The sequence below is a fragment of the Ambystoma mexicanum genome, chromosome 14 (genome assembly GCF_040938575.1).
Source record: "Ambystoma mexicanum isolate Mex_15411 chromosome 14, UKY_AmexF1_1, whole genome shotgun sequence".
NCBI lineage: Eukaryota > Metazoa > Chordata > Amphibia > Caudata > Ambystomatidae > Ambystoma > Ambystoma mexicanum.
Window position 1 is genome coordinate 314,303,631 of NC_090940.1, and position 21,298 is coordinate 314,324,928.

Consider the following 21,298-nt stretch of genomic DNA (forward strand, 5'->3'; position numbering starts at 1 on the left):
TAGTAAACTACAGTTGCCCTTGTCTAAAGGTTGGCTGGGAGTCCCAAATTTCAGGGCGTATCATCTGGCTTTCATGTCCCGTACCTTATTTGCCGGTCTTACGTCAGATGGTGGGGATTGGTTTGGCGCAGAGTCTAGCCATGTGAGCCCGTTGTCACCCAGGGCTCTGCTGACGAGTCAGACATGCAGAAAGAAGTTGGAGAATCTGTTGACTAGGAGTCTACGGACTTGTTGGTTGGTCTTGAATTAATGTTTGGGTTTCAATGCTTTGAGAGACCCAAGTGCTTCAATTTGGCTGAATCCGAGTGTTACACTTGAAGGGAAAGTTTTGTTGTGGCATGAATGGTTCATTGCTGGGGTTCAGTGGATTGGGGACCTTTTTAATGGTACGACTTGGATGGCTGCTAGGGAGGTGCGGTTGAGATTTGATATTCCTACTTTTAGTCTGGCGGATTATTGGAAGATCAGCAAAGCGTTGGATGATGTAAATATGGAAAAGGGAATCAATGTGGATCTGCTTGGTTGGAACCCGGGGGTGAGTGGTTGTGGCCTAGTTAGCTACGTTTATAAACAAATTGTGTCTAACTTTAAGATAAATTATGCTATGAGACTGGATTGGAACCAGAGGCTTGGTGAGGACATTGCGGAGGATCATTGGTCTCGGATTTGTGAGAATGTGAAATTGTGTTCTTTGAGTTTTGTTGAAAGATCGCGTCAGATCCAAATTTTGCATATAACGTATTGGACGCCTGAGAGACTGTTGGAAAGAGGAATGAGTGATAACTCTGACTGTTGGGCGAGTGTACATGAGGTGGGCACCTTTGAACATATGCTGTGGGAATGTTCAAGGGTGAGGGGTATGTGGTTCAAATTTGACCAGATTTGTGAGAAGGTCCTCGAAGAGAGAATTCACATGGATTTTAAGACCGTTGTACTGGGCACCACTGATGTACTGGATGACTTGAGTACTTCCCAGAGAAAGTGGATCTTTCGGGGAGCAATGGTGGGAAAGAAACTGATATTGAAACATTGGAAGACCTCTACTCCCATTACAATTGAAATGTTGATTGCTGAGATGCATATTTTAGCTGATATTGAAAGGGTTTTGTATCTGAGGGAGAAGAAAAGTGCATTATTTAACAAGATATGGGGTAAATTTATTTTAATGTATTAGGCCTGATATTGTATAGGGTGTGACTCTGTGGGTGGGGTTTGTATATAGTTGGGTGTTCATTGTAATGATTTCTGTATATTGTTCTTTTGTTATTCGTTTTTTTCTCAATACTGCAATTTTGAAAATAAAAATTTCAACAACAAAAAAAAGGAGATTCTACTTAAATTTGTACACATTTTTACTGGCCGTTGCCAGAACCTGAGCCATGTATAGCTCTGCTGTTTTGTGAAATACTATTAGCTTTCAACTCATACCGCTTAAGGGCCTTACAGAAACTAGCTCAGATGTGAACCTTTTACCGCTCACCAATTGCATAACTTGTTATCCATACGATCACCCAGGATAACTTTATTGAATTTTTAGTTAATGCTTGCGCATAAATAATTGTTAATTCAAGACATCATGGCTGAATCAACTGGATTGTACTTAGTACAATAGCTATAGTTTTCTTCTTAATATGTTGCATTGGACGAGCGCCGCTTTAAGCATTAGTTTTGCATGCATGCGCTTTAAAATAGTAAACAAAGGACCTCACGCATCCTACGTGCGACGCTGCACGCACCGCTATTGCACTGGACGTGTGACGTCACACGCATCACGACGAGGTAACAGTATTTCAGTGGCTCTTTTGCTGGAGATGGGTTTCTTGCTTACATTGTGCAGGTAATATTGCCATAATTTACCTTATGTAGCTCACTACCACGGGCTAGTTGTCTGTGTATGACCCAAACTGGTAGTTATAATCTGGATCTCATTCCGTTTTTAGGGATTAATCCCGAAAATTGAGTACAAGCAATTTGACCCGTAAACATTAACTTTTGAATGACAATGGCACGACGCAATTGGGTAAGATTTCCTTCGGTCTCCTTTTGTTATTGAGCTATGGTTGACACTAGATATCGTCTCTTTGGGGCAACGACCCAGCTGTCAGAGCAATGAATGCTTGAAATGGAGCGAGTTGCCTCGTCGTGTAAAAGACAAAGTCTTCCAAATAATGTACCTGTCTGATTGTTAGAACCTACAAGCAGAATGGTCTATTAATGGAAAGACAGGAGACCGATGACCCAGGCGCCATAGAAGTGGACACACAGTTGGCAGGAGGACACACCACCAGCTGAAAGCAAGGCAAGTTATCAGTAAAGCGTAGAAAAATGAGCCAATACACTAATACCATACACAATGTACCCACTAACCTGCTCTCTCAGGTATGGCAGTGTTAGATACGGATGGCATGATGCAGGCACCTGAGTTCTAAGCAAAGAAAGCGAAGTATAAATAACTGGCTATGGCAGAATGAATATCACTAATATCAAGATATCACTAATACCAGGTTAGCAGTCTTACCTTATTGGACTCCTGTCCCACGGTAACATAGAGTTCAGGAGCAGCAGAAGTGCGTGGATAGATCCCTTGTTGATTTTCAGGAGAGAACAAAAAAAACCCACGAAGAACACCCAGAAGTCTCTAGTTCGTGTACTCGTGAGTCCCAGAAAACAAATGTTCCCAAGTCCAGTACAAAGTTCTGTGTGGAGCAAGAAGACAAAACAGAATCCAATGCGGTTCAGGAGCGGTCCGAAGTCAGGCAATGTGCAGGCAGCAAAGTACTCAACCTAATCCAAGGCAATCCCAAATTCGGTCCGTGATCAGGCAGGGTGCAAGCAGGTAGAATCAGAGTTCAAGGCAAAACAGTAGCGGCCCGTGGTCAGGCAGGGTGCAGGCAGCGAGAGTAATTTCAGAGTTGAAAAGGCAAAACAGTAGTGGTCCCTGGTCAGGCAGGGAGCAGGCAGCGAGAGCAAATTCAGAGTTCAAAGCACAACAGTAGCGGTCCGTGGTCATAACAAGGAGGGCAATGAAAGAGGTAAGGAGGGTTAGGAAAACGAGAATCAAAAAGGTCAGGAAACAGAATAGCAAATCTGTAACGCCACCGAAGTTTGTTCAGAAGCGCCGGCAGATTCCATGGGAGGAGCTTATGAAGGAAGGATCATGTGACTGCTTTTGCGTGATACTGTCAGATCAGGGCGAGACATCCTGCAGTGCAGAGGGCGCCAGCGTTGCCAGGCTACCTTCCAGGCACCATGTGGCATTCTGGGTAAGAGTGTTCTTTTCCTACGGGCCGCATTTTTGTTGCGATTAAGCATGTTCTGATTGCGGACGTGCCTATACTTAAATGGTGATACTGCACGTTTTTTCCTTACTGCCGTATGAGGATGGCAGGGAGATCTGACACCGGCAAGCTAGTGACATTCAGTTATTTTCGGTCATGCAGCTCTACATGTGACTCTCACTACGAATATAAGGATACGATGCAATTTGCGTAAGCCACTTTTGGCACCATCAAACCTGTAATTGGGTTATGGAAACCTAAACATCTGGTACGTTATTTTTTCCTCTAGACCAAAAAAAGTTTTTCTTGAGTTCTATAACTGAATCAATCATTATTGAACTCTGTTAGGCAGAAACCTGTGCAGTTCCCTCTGGGACCACTGCAAAAGATTTAAGACTGCAGGTGTTTGGCAGTAAACCCACTTGGTAGCAGTCTGTACCACACAGATTCACTTGGTAGCTGTGGCTGAGCAGTCGGACTTCCCTCAAGAAGAGTTAGGCAGTATACAGAGTATTTACAATAGGTCAAAAGAACACAGTAGAACAAGCAAACACTGACCAGAGCTTGGTGTAAAAGAGATATAATTATTTATTTAAAACCACATCTAATAAAACACACAGGCACTAATATTAAGCAGTTCAAAAACACGGTCACTAAAAGATATACACTCCCTTAAAAGAATATTAGACAAGTCTTAAGTAAAGCCCCACTTATTTTCAGACAGCGGTGAGCGCTTAACGCAGATGGCACTCTAATAATTCGGTTTAAAGAGGGGGAGAAAGGCAGAGCATAAATTGAAACCGATCCCAACACTTTCAAAAGAACACAGCCAGAGAGGAAGGCAGATTCAAACCGTGAAGTTAGAGTTCAGAAAGCCGGATCCAGTTTAAGAGGATCAGAACGAAATGTGTCCAAGGTCACAGGGTTGAAAAGTGCACAAAAGTCTCAAAGGTTCAGAAAGAGTTGGATCAAAAGAAAGGGACCAGTTAGATGAAGGCGGCCAGCCCAGTCCAGAAGGTTAAGGGATTATTATTACCTTGTAGCAATCTTTAGAAAGGGAGGCCTGGCGGACACAGTACCTTAAAGTGGTGAGAATACTCCAGTGGGGGCAGTTGTTCCTGGCAGCGGATGCAAGTCGGTGCTTCGTCCGGGGGAAGAGAGGATCTCGTCGGGGAGGAAGCCAGGAGTCCGTTACACTGCCAGGGAAGAAACCGGCCGCGGAGTTCTCAGTTAAAAGGAGCGGTCCTTTTATTCGTGGTCTAGTGGTAAGTGGCTATCCGGTTGCCGGGGTGCTTGGCACGGGCAATTCGACCACAAGATGTCCTGGGATGCGAGGAAAAGAAGGTAAACTGGTTGTGCCCACCAGTCAGGGGAAGAAAACTCTCCAGCCGGGAGATCTTCTCTGTCGTCGGGAAGTGGTGAGTCGGTTCCGCAGGGCCCCACCGGTGGTGTTGTCGTAGCAGGTCGGCTCAGCTTCTCCCTCGTCGGATTCTCAGGTCCTGTGGCGACTTCTGAAGTTCCAGTCCCAAAAGCCCTGCTTTTATGCAGCACACCCCTTTCACTCAGCCTAGCTGTCAATCAAACATGCTAAGTGGTGAGCCGGCCGGCTCACCACTTGGGCCAATCACACAAGAGTGCGACTTGAGTTACCAAACCCCCTCCTACACCCCCTGTGGTACCCAGACAGAATGGCACCACTTTTGGAGGCTTCTGTGGAGAAGCCCGCCAAAAAGTGGAACAAAGGGCTCGACTTGGGTTGGAGTCACAGAAGAGAACACAAACGCCATTTTAGAATCGAGTCCTGGCAAAAAATACCAACCGGCGAATTAATATTGAATAAATAAACCGGCGGTATGTTCGAGGCTATGGGAATTAAATAATTAAAGTTGGTAGCCTCGAACAATGGGAAAATCCCATAGAGATATATTTGTGGTCGAATATAAAAAGTAATATCCACTGCCACCAGCCAAAACTCGATCAGGGGGGACGGAGACGTGCCCCCTCGACTAACAGACCCCGGGGCAATCGAATTGCCCCGACCAGTACGTCCACAATATGATGGTTTGTACTGGTTTCTGTTCATAATTTGGGACTAGTAAAGCCAATGGTGACTTTACATGCCCTGGGAGACAGTAGTCAGTCCCAGGGTATGGAGTCTATGGTGGGATGCCACTATGACACTGCATGGAGGGTGCTGTGTAACACACATAGTAAAAACACATGAGACCCTATGGAGTAAAGGACCCCATAGCCCATAAAACACATTAACAGTCAAAGGAACACCACAAATCATGTCCAAGAGTGGGAGAAAAAGAGTCTCACTCTTGGCAGGATTAAAAAAAAACTCCAGAAATCCAGCAAAGCTGCTGAGGGTTTCACTAGGTTAGGAAATTCAGCCTAAACAGAGAATTCTCCCTAACAAACTCACAAACATAAATGTATCATTTCCTTTTAGAGAAGGACATTATACTTCTCATTTGGGTAAGCCCCCAATTGCAATAATTAGAGCCGCTCTCGGTGTCATTTACACATTTTTTGGGTGCTGGTGCTTGCATTTATTTCTGGTGTTTATGCTTGTTCTGAGATATTGGGGCATTTATGCTATAACTCCATAGATAGTGGAAATCTGCAATGTACACTTTATCCTTTGGTGCAGGACATTCAAGATGCATGGGTGTGCTTTGGCAGGGATGGGCACTCACCCTTGCCCTCCTCTCCGCTGCAGACTAGTTGCCTAATTTTCACAATTTGCAGCTTTTCCAATTGAACTGATTAATCTATGAATTTTGACATGATCCATGGAATTTGAAAAATGAACAATGCATTCGCTTTGTTTTCTTTTCTCGCATCCCTACATCCCTCTTCCATATGACAATAAACAATGGGTATGTCATTTGTGTGACTGCTATTTTGATGTTCTCCTTTTTTCTTTTTTCTTTTACTTACACATTTGTTACATATTTCACTGGTTGATTTATGGATTGTGTTACTTCTACCCATCATCTGTGGATAATCCATGATGATATGGAACTTGTGTTTTTGGTTAATGATAAATTATTTGTGCAACAGCCGCCTTGAGGATGACCAGGTGGTGGTCGAAACATGTGTCGGCTGTACTGACCAAGCAATTAAAAAAACGTACTACTTAATGGCATGCTGATTTTGTGTTGGAATTTCCTTTGAATTTGTGGAATGAACTGACAGGAAAAGCGCTGATACCATAAGACCCAGCTCGCTGTTGTACTTTTATTCACCCCTTTTTTGGGCCTTACGGATGGCCTTTTGGGTCATCGGGTAGTCGCAGCCTCCCATCTTATATAACCACAAAGCGTTTAGCGCCTTCCAACTTGAGGATCGTGCCCGTCATTTATCTTTTATCCTTGGGGATTGGCGATGGGATGTCTTCAGGTGAGACACGGTATTCCACATTTCTCTTTCAGGAAGAACCCTCTATCCCAGAGGCAGTTATGGGGTGTTGCTATCCCTGGCCCACTGACCAAGAACACACCAGGACTTCTTACCAATCTCGAAGCACCAGAAAGAGGGTGAAGAAAAGAGGGGTTAAGGGTAAAGCAGGCGAGACGTGGTATCCCCTTTCCCTATTGAAGAACAATCTAACCCTTCCCAGTCCTTTATGGGCCATTGTAAAACATCTCCCCTCGTTTTCCCACACTTTACCTATGACTGTACTGGGACGAGGAAGAGGCGAATAGGAGTAATGAACACTAGTAACTTCTTTCACCACTCTACTACTGGGCCGAGGAAAATGCCTGCAAAGTATTGTGAAGGTCAGGCAAATTCAATTTAGAATTCACACCTGCAAGTGGTTGCAGGTGTATAAGAGGAGAGGCAGAGAGCAGCAAGGGGAGCAACAGGGAGGCCTGTGTGGGAGAGACCAGCTGGGGACCCTGCACGTGAGGAGACAGCTGTGGTGGGACCTGAAAGGAAGCCAGGACACCGTCGGAGGTCCCAGAGGATCTGTGGAGCCCAGGGCGAGTTCGACTGTTATGTGTGGGAGCCTCCGTGGTCGAGAGACTGCAGCTAGAGCTGCGAACAAGGAAGAAGGAAGAAAGAAGAAAGGATGCAGTCTTTGTCCGTGAGAGAGGAGCAGAGCTGCTGGCGTCTGCTGGAAAGCACCAGGAGTGCCAACGGGGCTAGCAGAGAATGCCCGACAGTTGGCGAAGCAGAAAGAAAGCAAGTGAGGCCGCCAGAGATTAATGCGGAGGACCAGTGAGTGCAGGGAAATGTCGCTCGAAGCTGTGGTGCTCAGTATAAGTAACAAAGTGCTGTTTGACTCCTATTGAATACCGAACTGAATGAAAATTTTGTGTTCAAGGCTATTAGCTGATGAAAGGTAAAAAGGAGAAGTTCCCCTTTGAAAGCAACGTACGAAATAAGAACGCATGTATGAAAGACCATGACAGAAATGTGGGGAATAAATAAGACCACCACAGAGTGAACATTTATGAATAGACACGTGAGGCAAAGACCAGTTATGGCATGAGATGTGTAACACGTTTTGGCAAAACCAAGAGGCTACCCAGAAGAAGCCAGGAAAGTGTGAACCTGCATAAAATGTGATCTGACAACTGTACCTAGACCAGGGAGCCCTACATTGTCAAAGCCTAAGACATTGTGAATAAACCAAGAAATAGCACTGTAAATTAACTGTGGTTGCAATCCAGGATGATCAAGTTGACCTGGAGTTGTGTGGAACATTGAAAATACTGAAACAAGTACAATTGCTACGTCAAAGTCTTTGGGGGTGGGGGGGCCTGAAAAGGAAGCTAAGAGCTGGAAGAAGCTCAGAACGTTCTGGTGATCACCATTTCTTTTATTATTGACATCCCTACACGACGTTTAGCTTTAGTTTTGAGGGCAAGGATTGGTTTTGGACACAGACAGACCTTTTAAGTTAAACTCTTCGACTTTCCTTAGTTTCGTTCAGGTAGGGAAATCTCACCTTAGCATAGGGCAAGTTAGACCTTCTACCACCCTGACATTAGATTTAATAAACCATTTGATTTTGAATTTTTAATCAGTTGTCTGTATTTTGCTTCATGATGCATTCACAATGCACACTTCATTAGACAAGGTTTGCACCAAGTCAGCCACGCAGGTATCTGCTGAAACAGTGTGAAACAGATTTTAACCGATATATACTGCATTTATGCTTGAATATCCTACCCACTTTTGAGTATGTGGGGGTTTGGCAAGGCATGCCCAGTGAGGATAGGTCTGTCGACTATGTAATGGAAAGAGTGAAACCAAAAGACATATCCTGACTGATTGCCCTTTCCTCATTGAGAGTGACTGTGAAGGATATCGCAAATTTGTAAGTACGTTGTCTAGCATCACGAGGGACTGATTCTGGTATTCTGTGTATTCAGCAGAATCTCAAGTCATCACTGCTGCTTATCACATTTGGAAAATAGCTTTGGCTGGAATCGGGAGTGACCTTTATGGTTTTTAACTGCAACAAATATTTGAAATGTATTGTATTTATTATGTGGAATCAAGTGTACTTAAGTTTAATTGAATTGTGTATGTTACTTGATGATGCAATTGTTTCTCATTTTAATCCAGTGTGACATTGTCATAAGATGGTTGTTTTGTTCCTCTTTTTATTGTTTATGTTGATTTGGTGTTCACTGTGTGGATTCATTTTAATAGTGTAAAAGGTTTTTTATATAAAACAAATCCACATAATACATTTTTTTTTAAAGGAGTATAAAAGAGCCCTGAAAAGGGTGTCCGGTCAAATGGTCGAATGACCATTTGATCGAATCAAAATGGTCAAAAAAAAAGGTCGATTTTTTTTATTTATTTATTTATATATTTTTTGTAAGTTTTAGTTGCTTAAAAAATATTTTTAATAAAGAAAAAGGGGGGTTGGAGGGAACCCCCCCAATAAATGTAAAACAAATAAATAAATTCGACCTTTTTTTTTCCGACCATTTTACTTCGATCAAATGGTCATTCGACCATTTGGTTTTCGACTAAATGACTGGTAACCCCTAAAAAGCTGACCTTGTAGCCACTGGTGTCTGATACTGAGAAGAATTACAGTGATCTATGACTAGAAGTAACATTCCCCTTTTTTTAAAGAAGTATTAATATGCTTGAGATTTTTTAATTACTTTTTTATTAAGAATTATGTACAACTTGACAGCTCTGTTAGGTCAATTTCCACAACCAGTTATTTGGCATAGCAAACACCATCCCATAAGACGCCCCTTGTTAACCAAACACAGCGCAGACTGTATGTCAATCAGGTGAAAAACAACATATTGCAATGTAACAGCCAAACACTCACTTAATAAAGGGACCACTTCCACTCTTCCCATTCTAACACCCATCATCTGGCCACCCGCTTACTCTGTTTCACTTAAGTCGTATCTCCATGAAATTGAGTCCTATTCAGTCCTCAGGGCCCTTGCTCTTTTCTCAGCCATTTCCCCAGATATTTTCGTGCTTCTGCAGGCACCCCCTGTTCTTATATACTAATTTCTCCATACCCATCCATCCTCCCATTTGCTCAAAGAGGGCCCTTCATACCCTCCCCATTTCATTGTTATTGTCATGTCCTCTGTCATGTCCAATCGCTCACCTGCTATTGTTCCCAGTTCCCATATGCACTCCCAACGGCAGCGACAGCAGCAGCGGCACAGTCGCAGAGGTTGCCCGGCTGGTGGACCAGTGTCTTTACGCCCCTTTCCACGCTGGCGGTTGCCATGGCGATTCCTTCACGCTCCGCGGCGAAACAAGGGTGTAGGGAAACCCACGCGTCACATGCCCAGAAGACGCCTGCAACACCAATCCCTGTCTGCCTTGCGTTCCACGTGACACACAGCTGCAGTCACGTGACCACGTCACATGCTTGTATTGAAAAAGGGCGAGCAAACGCGGAAACATTGCTTCAGAGCTTCTTCACGGAGAACTGCTTGGCGTTTGGATTACTCTTGTTATTTACGTACTACCTTGATCACGGAACGTTTGCTTGGACTGTCTTTGGATTTCCCCTACCTGAATTTTGGCATGCTCTCTGATCATCTGGACTTTTTGACCACTGTCTTGGATACTGGACTTGGTACTTGGATTTCCCTGTCTCCAGTTCTGTCTTTTGGCTCCTGACCTCGGATTGTGTTTTGGATTGATCAAGGATTACGTTCTTTTTCCATACCTAACTCAGGTGTCTCCCAGAGTGCCATCAGAACACATCAGCCTGCTGCTGCTGTCGGCATACTACCTGCCTACATCTACAACTGCCCACCTGCCCACTATAGGTAAGCGGCTGTTACATTGTCACTACTGTCCTTACCATTGTTGTCAATTATCACTGCTTAAACATAACCCTTCATTGCCTTACAGTGGTCAGGGGGTTCTTCCGGCATTCCCGGTTCCAGGCTGACGACACTCTACACCTGTGGCCTCAAAGATTGCTCGAGTAGTGTTTTTGCTCTTAATCGTGCGGTGCTTGCGGACGGAGGTATTATTTATCTACACGACCATCAAGTCAGAACAGACTCTGAAGCCTTGTGGTCATCCAGATAATGGATACCTCAGCCGGGGACCCTGTGACTGCTCTAATGCAAGCAGTTACAACACTCAGGACTGACATGGCCGCCGCCACCTCTGCACTCAGGACTGACATGGCTGCCGCCACTACTGCTATACATCACCGCCTTGACACCCTACAGAGCTCCCATCACCCTCTGCCTGCAGATTCCGAATTTGGGGATCCTTCCCCGTCACAGAACCCGACTCCTGCCACGCCACCCCCTACATCAGCTGTCCCTGTGGTTATTCCAACACCATTTCCTCTTGCAGCCCCCAAAAGATATCAGGGAGACCCCAGAAAGTATCGCACTTTTCTAAACCAATGTAAACTCCACTTTTTGTACCGACCTCAGGCATTCCCTGACTCAGTAACTAAGGCTGCATTTTTGCTTTCCCACGTATCAGGTGTGGCAGCCACTTGGGCTAACCCTCTGTTATAGAGTGGTCACCCTGCCTTTTACGATTTCGATCTATTAGTCAGTGAAATGGCCAAGGTTTTCGATGCTAGGTACAAGGCGCAGTCTCGGGATATGGAATTGTTGGACCTCACCCAGGGTAGACAGTCGCTAATAGAATACATTACTCGGTTTAACCAGCTCTCCGCTGAAACCTCTTGGCCCGAAAACAAAAGGAGAGTAGTGTTTTATCGGGGTCTGTGTAACACCATGAAAGATGCATTGTCGGTTGTACCGTCTCTCCCATCCGTCTATGGTGACCTGGTTGACTTTGTATTGCAGTTGGACGCGAGACGGACCGAACGCAGGGCGGAAACAGGTCTGTCACACCTTCCACCAACACCCACATCTGATCCTACTTGTGAACCCATGCAGATAGGTGGGATACGCAGTCCCATTACCTAGGCTGAACGAAAACGTACGAGAACAGACAATGCCTGTTTTTCCTGCGGTCTCAACAGTCATTTTGTTAAGGAGTGTCCCCGTCACCCAAAAAATAAGACTCTGGGTTTTCAGAAGACTCGCCCTTGAGATCAGGGGTTGGGGCGAGTCCTTCACAAAACCCCTCTGACCTTACCTTTGGTCCTGTCCGACCCGTGATGGTCCAGGCTTCATTGAATCCTACCACAGGCAACACGCATCCAGTGTACATAGTGATCGATTCAGGGCTACAGGATGCTTCATAGACATCGCACTAGCCAACTCGCTAAATCTACCATTGATATCCAAAAGACATCCAGAGGCGGTTGATGGGACGTCTCTCGCTTCAGGTCTGATTATGCAACAAACAGCCCCACTGGAGGTTGTAATCAAAGAAATCCACAAGGAAACTGTCTTTTGATCTCATTGCTACTCCTCAGTTTGGGATCATCCTAGGCATCCCATGGTTAAAGAAGCACAACCCTTTAATCAACTGGGGCACAGGCCAGGTTTTCTTCGAGTCTGAGATATGCCAACACTATTGTCTAATAGAGTCCCCTTCGATCTCCAACCCAGCGAATGCTCTCGGGGCAGTAGCTTCTTTGGTCTTCGTGGATGATTCCGTGTCTTTGGGCCCGCTTGTGGTAGGAGCGGTCATGGCAGGAATCCCCTCTATGTACCATGACTTTCAAGCTGTGTTCAACAAGGGTTCCGCGGAAGGCCTTCCTCCACATAGGCCATACAACTGCCCCATTGATCTGCTCCCCGAGGCTCCGGTTCCAAAAGGCGGGATATACTCTTTAACACAGGCAAAAGAACGAGCCCTACAGGAATCTATTCAGCAGGCTTTACGCTTGGGCCACATCCGCCCTTCGATTTCGCCAGCAGCAAGTCCGATCTTCTTCGTCCCGAAGAAGGAGGGGGATATCCGTCCCTGTGTGGACTACAGGCAGTTGAACTCCATCACTGTAAAAAAACGTTATCCCATCCCTCTCATCTCTACGCTGCTAAATAAACTCACTCATGCTTCTGTTTACACTAAACTGGACCTTCGGGGGGTGTATAACCTGATTCGCATGCGTAGTGGGGATGAGTGGAAAACGGCCTTTTGCTCCCGACAGGGATTGTTTGAATATACAGTGATGCCATTTGGCCTCTGCAACGCCCCAGCCAGGTTTCAACGTTTCATGGATGACATTTTCAGTGACATCTTGAACGTCTACGTAGTGGTCTACTTAGACGACATATTCATCGTTTCTTCTTCTCTGGAGGAACATATTATACATGTCAGGGAAGTGCTGTCCCAACTCCAAAAAAACGCGTTGTTTGCCAAACCTGAAAAATGTCTTTTCCACACCAGTCAGGTCGAGTTCTTGGGGTTTCACATATCACCTGGGGGTCTGTCCATGAATAAATCCAAAGTCCGAGTGATCAGCGATTGGCCGGTTCCAGCAAACTTGAAACAATTGCAAACATTTTTGGGGTTTGCCAATTTTTACTGGCGATTCATTGCTGGTTTCTCTTCTATTGTTGCCCCTCTCCCTGCCCTGACTAGTCCTCTAGTCCCTTATTCCTGGTCCGCAGAACAACAAACTGCTTTCGATTCCCTTAAGGCAATGTTCACTACAGCACCAGTGCTTCCATATCCTGATCCAGAGCTCCCTTTTGTCTTGGAAGCGGATGCTTCTTCATACGCATTGGGTGCTGTACTCTCACAACCTTGTCCTACTACAGGCCGACTACACCCCGTGGCATACCATTTACGGAAGTTCACGTCAACCGAACTGCACTATACAGTCACAGAGAAGGAGCTTTTAGCCATCAAAGATGCTTTACAGATCTGGAGGCACCACCTTCTGGGCGCGAAACATCACATTGTGGTGTTCTCGGATCACAAAAACCTACAAGATCTTGCCTCCCTCAAATGCACGAACAGTCGTCAAGTGCGTTGGCATCTTTTCTTTGCTGCATTTGATTTTGTGATTAAGCATAGACCTGGAGTGGTTCACGGGAAGGCAGATGCCCTGTCTCGCTGCCCTGGGGGGGGAGGCCCTCCCGTCTTTTCCTGATACCCTACTAGGAAAGGGGCATGTTTGTGCCTGTACACCATCGCGTTCCATGTTGTCCACCATACGTCAAGGGGCCTCTCAATATCCGCACTCGGTAATAGACTGGGATCCGGTTATGCAAGACGGGCTACCTTTCGTACAAGGGAAGCTCTATTTACCCACGACTGGGACACAAAATCAGGCATTAGACTGGTCCCAGGATGCTGCCATTAATGGTCATCCTGGACAACAACGTACCCTAGATATCCTCAAACGTTGGTGCTGGTGGCCAACCATGAAACGCGATGTTGAGAACTATGTCAACACCTGTTCTGTTTGTGCCCAGGGTAAATCACGTAGGGGTCACCCTCTAGGTCTTCTTCAACCTCTTCCCATTCCGCCAAGACCCTGGCATACTGTTTCAATGGATCTGATCACCGGCCTACCCCGTACTCAGGGTTATGACACCATCTGGGTGGTGGTTGACTCCTATACGAAGGTGGCACGATTTATACCATGTAAAGGGATGCCCTCCGCTCCAATGTTGGCCAAGCTATTCTTCAAGTCCGTGTTTTGCCTTTTTGGGTTACCCCATGTCTTAGTATCCGATCGTGGTACGCAATTCACGTCCCGATTCTGGCAGGCCCTCACCAAACGACTTGGCATCGATGCTCGGTTTTCCTCTGCCTACCACGCAGAGAGCGATGGACAGACAGAAAGGGTTAACCAGGCATTAGAACAGTATCTAAGCTGTCTGTCCCTCCAATTCCAAGACACCTGGCTCAATCTGTTGCATCTTGCTGAATTCGCATACAATAACACACTACACTCCTCCACTGGTTTTTCTCCCTTCTTCGCCCTCTATGGTCAACATCCCCGTACCCTTCCTTTTCCGTATTTTTCTTCCTCAGACACCCCTACACCCCTGTGGCCACGGCTTGTGCCCGTGATCTGGTTTCAGTCCATGCCCAGACGCTAGTCCATCTGCGCGAGGCACAGGCGTCCATGAAAACAGCGGCCGACAGAAAAAGGGTGGATGCCCCTAGCTATCGGGTGGGGGGGGGGTCGGGTTTGGCTTTCCTCTCGCCACTTGCATATCCCTGGTTGTCGCAAGTTGCTCCCTCGTTTTGTGGGTCCTTATCGGATTTCCAAGATCCAGAACCCGTTGGCCCTGCGCCTGGCGGTTCCCTCCTCTTGGCGGATCCACCCTGTCTTCCATACTTCATTGGTGAAGCCTTGTTTGGGTCCTACCCGACTGGTTGCTCCTCCCGCTCCTGTATCTGTCTCCTCTTCTGATGTGTTTGAGGTACGCGCCATACTGGGTTCCTGTGTTTTCAGAGATGGCCTGCAATACCTGGTGGACTGGGTGCGCTACGGTCCTGAGGACCGCTCTTGGGTTCCCTCCCGGGATGTCCACGCCCCTCGATTGCTGGCCCGCTTTCACCGTGACCATCCTTCCTGCCCACGGGGTCGTGGGCCTTTGGGGAGGGGCTCTGTCATGTCCTCTGTCATGTCCAATCGCTCACCTGCTATTGTTCCCAGTTCCCACATGCACTCCCAACGGCAGCGACAGCAGCAGCGGCACAGTCGCAGAGGTTTCCCGGCTGGTGGACCAGTGTCTTTACGCCCCTTTCCACGCTGGCGGTTGCCATGGCGACTCCTTCACGCTCCGCAGGGAAACCCGCGCGTCACATGCCCGGAAGACGCTCGCAACACCAATCCCTGTCTGCATTGCGTTCCACTTGACATGCAGCTGCAGTCACGTGACCGCGTTACATGACCGCGTTACATGACCATGCTCGTAATGAAAAAGGGCGAGCAAACGCGGAAACATTGCCTCACAGCTTCTTCACGGAGAACTGCTTGGTGTTTGGATTACTCCGGTTATTTACGTACTACCTTGATCACGGAACGTTTGCTTGGACTGTCTTTGGATTTCCCCTACCTGGATTTTGGCGTGCTCTCTGATCATCTGGACTTTTTGACCACTGGCTTGGATACTGGATTTGGTACTTGGATTTCCCTGTCTCCAGTTCTGTCTTTTGGCTCCTGACCTCGGATTGTGTTTTGGATTGATCACGGATTACGTTCTTGTTCCATACCTAACTCGGTTGTCTCCCAGAGTGCCATCAGAACACTTCAGCTTGCTGCTGCTGTCAGCATACTACCTGCCTACGCCTACAACTTCCCACCTGCCCACTATAGGTAAGCTGCTGTTACATTGTCACTACTGTCCTTACAATTGTTGTCAATTATCATTGCTTAAACATAACCCTTCATTGCCTTACAGTGGTCAGGGGGTTCTTCCGGCATTCCCGGTTCCAGGCTGACAACACTCTACACCTGTGGCCTCAAAGATTGCTCGAGTAGTGTTTTTGCTCTTACTTGTGCGGTACTTGGGGACGGAGGTATTATTTATCTACACGACCATCAAGTCAGAACAGTTATGCGCCTCTTGACCAGTGCCAATGCCAGACTCGTAAGGGACCTCTCGTATATCGTAAGCAAAGTATCAACTCACATCCCCAATAGGCATAACTTTGGATTCATGGGCAAGTCGTCACCCACTGAGGTATTAAGAATTTCAAGCATTAGTACATGACCCGACCATGTGGATGTATGTCTCCATCTTCAGTCTTGCACTTGGGACACCTGTTCTCATCCCTTCTCCCCATTTTATGTAGTGTCCATGGGGTGTAGAATATACTGTATAGAATTTTCTACTGAATGGTACCCAGTATGGAATCAATGGCGATTTCTTTGTGCGCTGCCAATGCTGCTTCCCAATCCCCATCTTCCAAGGGGCTTAGGCTGTCGTCCCACCTTCTCTTAACCTTGTTTAGTGGTTTTTATACCGTACTGACTTTCCATCTGTAGGCTATCGATTGGTTTGCCCTCCAATTTTTAATTTGCTACTAGTCTGAGTAGCAGTGAATATGCTTGAGTTTTGTTCAGATTTGGCAGATGGCCATTTGAAGCTATGGCCAGTAAAGGTAGTCTTAGCTTAAGTGATGGTGGTCAGACAAATCTTTGACCTTTTTGTCATTTGACTATTTCATGGCCTTCTATGAAATCATTGTGGTCCATTAGACGAATCAGTCTTTCCTGAAGTAGATTCAAATTTCCATGACAACTAGGAAATCTGTTTTCTCTTTTTTCTTCAATGATCTGAGGCAGAGTAAGTCTGTGCTGTCTTGATGCTCACAGGGCCCTAAATGTCTGTGTGTGGACTGCATTTCACCAGCAGAGATGTGGCTATTTTAATACCACTCGTCCCTAGTGTGATCTGGGGACAGTTAGTGGTCAGGAGTAAGAGTTGGATAAAGTGTGATCCATAAATGGAGACAACTGTCACGCATTACTGAGAACGTTTTTGGGTTCAAAATAAAATCTGTACGGTAGTATGTATCTTTTTTCGTAAAGACACGGGTTTAAGAGGTGATTCATATGCAGTAATACCTTGATAGTACTGGGTCATGCCTCCTACTTAGTCCACGATGATATTATTGAAATCAAACCAGAGACCCGCTCACATGCAGAATACAAGTAAAGTAAAAGCAGAGTCTCTATTGCCAGATGTATAATTTCCTTCATCCTAGAGTGTTGGACCGCTTTCCCACTTCTAGGATTCATCCAGTGTGGGCCAAAGCTGCTTCATTTGTACCAAATTCCTTAGGAAGTCTTTTGATAAGCAACCACTTTGGCTGCTTTTTACATTTTGTTTGCAAGCACTACGCAATGGATTTACAGTTTGGCTCTGAGGCCTTGTTAGGCCAGGGCTACCTGCTAAAGGACATGTTTGGTTGAGGGGTGCACTTATAGGCAGCCTTTCGCCAGAGTTCATCATGTGCTTTAAAGAGTTTACCATTGAGTTTGATTTTCCGATCATAGTGTTCTTCCACTGGCAGTCATCAGGTTGCCTTTGTCCAGACAATGTTGCCCTCTTTTCCACAGTCTATTTTGAGACGAGATGTAGAAAATGACTGCGATGAAGAACTGGCAGCGGATAGTACAGTCTGCAACTTCACATGCATGCACTACTTTCAATGCAGTTGTACAATTCCTGCTGGGTAGGGAATTTCTGGTCTTTTCCTTGGTGGCCAGACCAAAGTTTGCAAAAGGTATGGAAAGAGTGGGGCTGCGTAATACCCAGTGTCATTACAGTGAGTAATGTGTAGATTTAGCCCTAATCTGTCTGCAGTTTCGCTAGTCTAGCTTTGAGTAATGTGCAGTTTTTCAGGTTTACATTTGGTATTTGTTTCAGCAACTAAACTCTACCATACCGACATTTCAAAATGTGCAAAATGCCCATCTTATCTTTACCAAAACAGCCATATTTATAAAATACACATGCTTTGTCATATTGTGGGTGATTTCTGGATTTCTGGAAATAAAATTCAAACCACACAACTTGGGCACCATTAAACTACAAACTTCTGAGAGGAATAGAAGCAAACTTATTTTGATGAGCTTTTGTTAAACGAAAGTTGAGCATCAAAAAGAAGATGTAAAAATAGGTTTTTAAGCCACTGGTTGCTGAAAATTTGTCATGATCTAGAATTAACTTTTTTAGTTTCGTAGCTGAATGAATCATATTTCTTTTCCAATATGAAACTTAAATGGTATTCATACTGTTACAATATCCATTAGAATGTGATGCTTGAAATACCTGTTTCTCTTTAGAGGTGAAGCTGGATGAAAATGGCTCTCAGAAAAGTGTTGTTTGTCTTTTAGAACTTAAACTGGGAGGATTTAGCAAAAAAGAAAGTGGCTGCTCCCTTTAAACCAGTTATCCGAGATGAGTTGGACGTGGGCAATTTTGCAGAGGAGTTTACAGATATGGATCCTACTTATTCTCCTGCAGCTTTGCCTCCAAATGCAGAACAAATATTTCAGGTATTTGTTGTTTTATTGTTCAAATGGCTTGACAACAAATTTGATAAGTGTCTTATTCATGAATTCAAATATGTTTAAATTGCCCAAATCTATTCCTTGACTTTATGAATGATACATTGGACACCAACAAATTGCTGTTCTCCACTTTGTATCCTGTGCCAAGGTCACTTTTGAGAAGGTAGAGGTGAGAGATGATGACTGGGATTGAGAGACCCTGGGTAACCACTGCATGATCCGCAGTGCTGCTTCCAGAGGTGGTAGAACAAAGATACCCTAGGGCCTCCATCACAGGCATTGTTTATAAAGTAGCCCATACCGCCTGAGATCCCCACCAGGGTCCAAAAAATATAATCTACAGGCAGAGATGAGAGAGACCTGTCAAGCATAGAAGATAAAACCTGCAAACAAGCAGTTATCGGTCTCTGCTAGCCACATGTTTTAACAACTATGAGCACCAGGTGTCAGCGGAAGACTGATACATTTACTTTACTTGCAGGGTTGAGTTGACCCCAAGCACTGAGACAGGGGAGCTTGCAGACATTTTAAGGAGGTGAGAGATCAGACTGAGGAAGTTAAGCAGCACATCTTCCTCCCCACACCCCAAGGCCTCTTTACAATCCTAGGTAAAGAATTTAAGTACAGCCAGCCAAGAAGGGATTGTGGAAGTTTCAAACACTTCCACGAACTGCAGCATTGACTGTGTTAATAGCAGGCTGCCATTACCAAAGGCAGGTGGACCCACCTACCTGCAGGATCAGGGCTTAAAACCTATGTTGTGTTTGCTCACGTTTATCAACTCCCCTGGGGAAGGAAAAGCCAATGGGTGGCCCGGGGAATGACGTGAGGGAGAGAGCTAATGGTGAGAGAAGTGTGAGAGAATAAAAAGGGGGACTGAAAACACAAAGGTGCCGGTTATTCTGTTTAGGTCAAGTGAGGAGAAGGACCAAGAGATCAAGTAGAAGAAACATTGTGCAGAGGAGCATGGAGGATTGCTGAAGGGAGTATGCAAGGTTGAAGTATTGGTTGGTGGGAGAGAGTACTACTTGGGTTTGAGTATGCTTGAAATGTTTGTGAGTGGAGCTAATTGAGAGAGAGTTGGGAGTGAATGAGAATGTAACTGGGAGAATGAAATTGTGTGTGGAAGAAGGCGTAGGTAGAGTAGTGGTGTGAAGAGGGGAGATTAGTGGTAGATGTAGTTGGGGAGGAGAGAGAGAACATCGGATGGAGAGACAGTGGGAAAGAGGAAAGAAGGAGTAAAAGGAAGGGAAATTATAAATAAAACATCAGAGCAAGGAGTAGTACCCTGGCGTGGTAGTAAATGGGACCTGAGTGTCTGTAGTTTCCCTATCTTTATACTGAATTGCATTGGGGAATCTAGGTTTGGGAAAATTAGATTATTCCTAGAGGGATATAGTTGGAATGGATTTTTGGCCTTCATCCATCACCACCAGACAGGCAGAGTTTTAAAATGTATGGGTTACTGAGCTCTAGAGACCAACCTAGTGGTGAGGGATACTTGGACTAGACCAGAGGTAGAGAGGGAGGGATGATACTTAGTGAGACCCTTTTCGACATCTGTAATAAAAAAAGCCCTTGATTTGTCAACCAGAGATGGTGTCATCTCAAGGCCATCTATGACATCAGTGCCTTCCAAAAGTTAAAACGTCCTGCCCTCTTAAATTCTGGATGGATCAGACTGGGTGTCCTGCTCTAATGGACGTACAACTAAGCATTGCATTTTGTGGGACAGTTTTGGGGTTTCCAGACAGTCCCTAAAGTTATAACTATGCCCCCTCACTGATACCCTCCCCCACCCTTCACCCCCACATTTCCACAAGAATAATGTAACTTAGTTATGATATGGTATTTATAACGTGCCTGTATACAAGTGTTTCTAGGTGCGACAAGACAAGGAGGGGGAAACAAAGGGAGGACAAAATAATGATCTTACCAGGCCTTGTGTCATTCAGATCACGCAAGTGCAGGGAAGAGGGAAAGGGATAAGTGCCACGAGGGAAAGGAAGGGGGAAGTGCAGTTAACTCACAAGTGCAGCCAGCGGGTGGCTCATAAGTGCAGAGAGAAGGGACTGTAGGGTTTCAGATACAGACCCTTAAGTGTCGGGGAGCCCGGAGGTAGTGCAAGGGTGACTGGACATGCAGGAGCCTGGGCCCGAGTTCAGAGGGTGACCAGTGCGAGGAGCAGCCAGGTGCATCAGCAGGGGAGAGGAAGAGAGAAAGTGGAAGCAAAAAGGAAGGTCTTGAGTTGCTTCTGTAACCCGAGGTGATTCTGCTCAAGTTTGAGAGAGGCAGGGAGGCTGTTCCAGAGGGAGGCCCCAGCCGAGGAGATAGATCTGCCCCCAACCCTCTGCTTGGAGAAATGTCTGACCCTCAGAGAGTTGGAGGTGGATGAGCAGAGAGCTTGAGAAGGAAGAGGTTTTGGAAGAAAAAGTTGGAGGTAGAGCGGTCCCAGGCCCCAAAAAGACTTGTGGACGATGCAGAGGGTCTTAAACTTGATCCTTGCAGCCACGGGGATCCACTGAAGAGATTTCAGAGCTGGACAGATATGATCCCTGTGCTTGAGGCCAAAGACAAGTCTCCCAGTCCTTTTCTGGATAAGTTGTAAAGATCGAAGAGTAGATGC

At 45.8% G+C, this 21,298-nt stretch overlaps 1 protein-coding gene across 2 annotated transcripts in view; it reads left to right on the top strand.

Annotated features, from left to right (window-relative positions):
- RPS6KA5 (ribosomal protein S6 kinase A5) overlaps positions 1 to 21,298 on the top strand; it is a 1,757,411-nt gene that overhangs the window by 925,543 nt on the left and 810,570 nt on the right. For both annotated transcript variants that reach the window (XM_069637449.1, XM_069637450.1), the window contains one exon: positions 18,496 to 18,657. In XM_069637449.1, the coding sequence (XP_069493550.1) occupies positions 18,496 to 18,657 (162 nt within the window). The remainder of the gene's footprint in view (positions 1 to 18,495; positions 18,658 to 21,298) is intronic.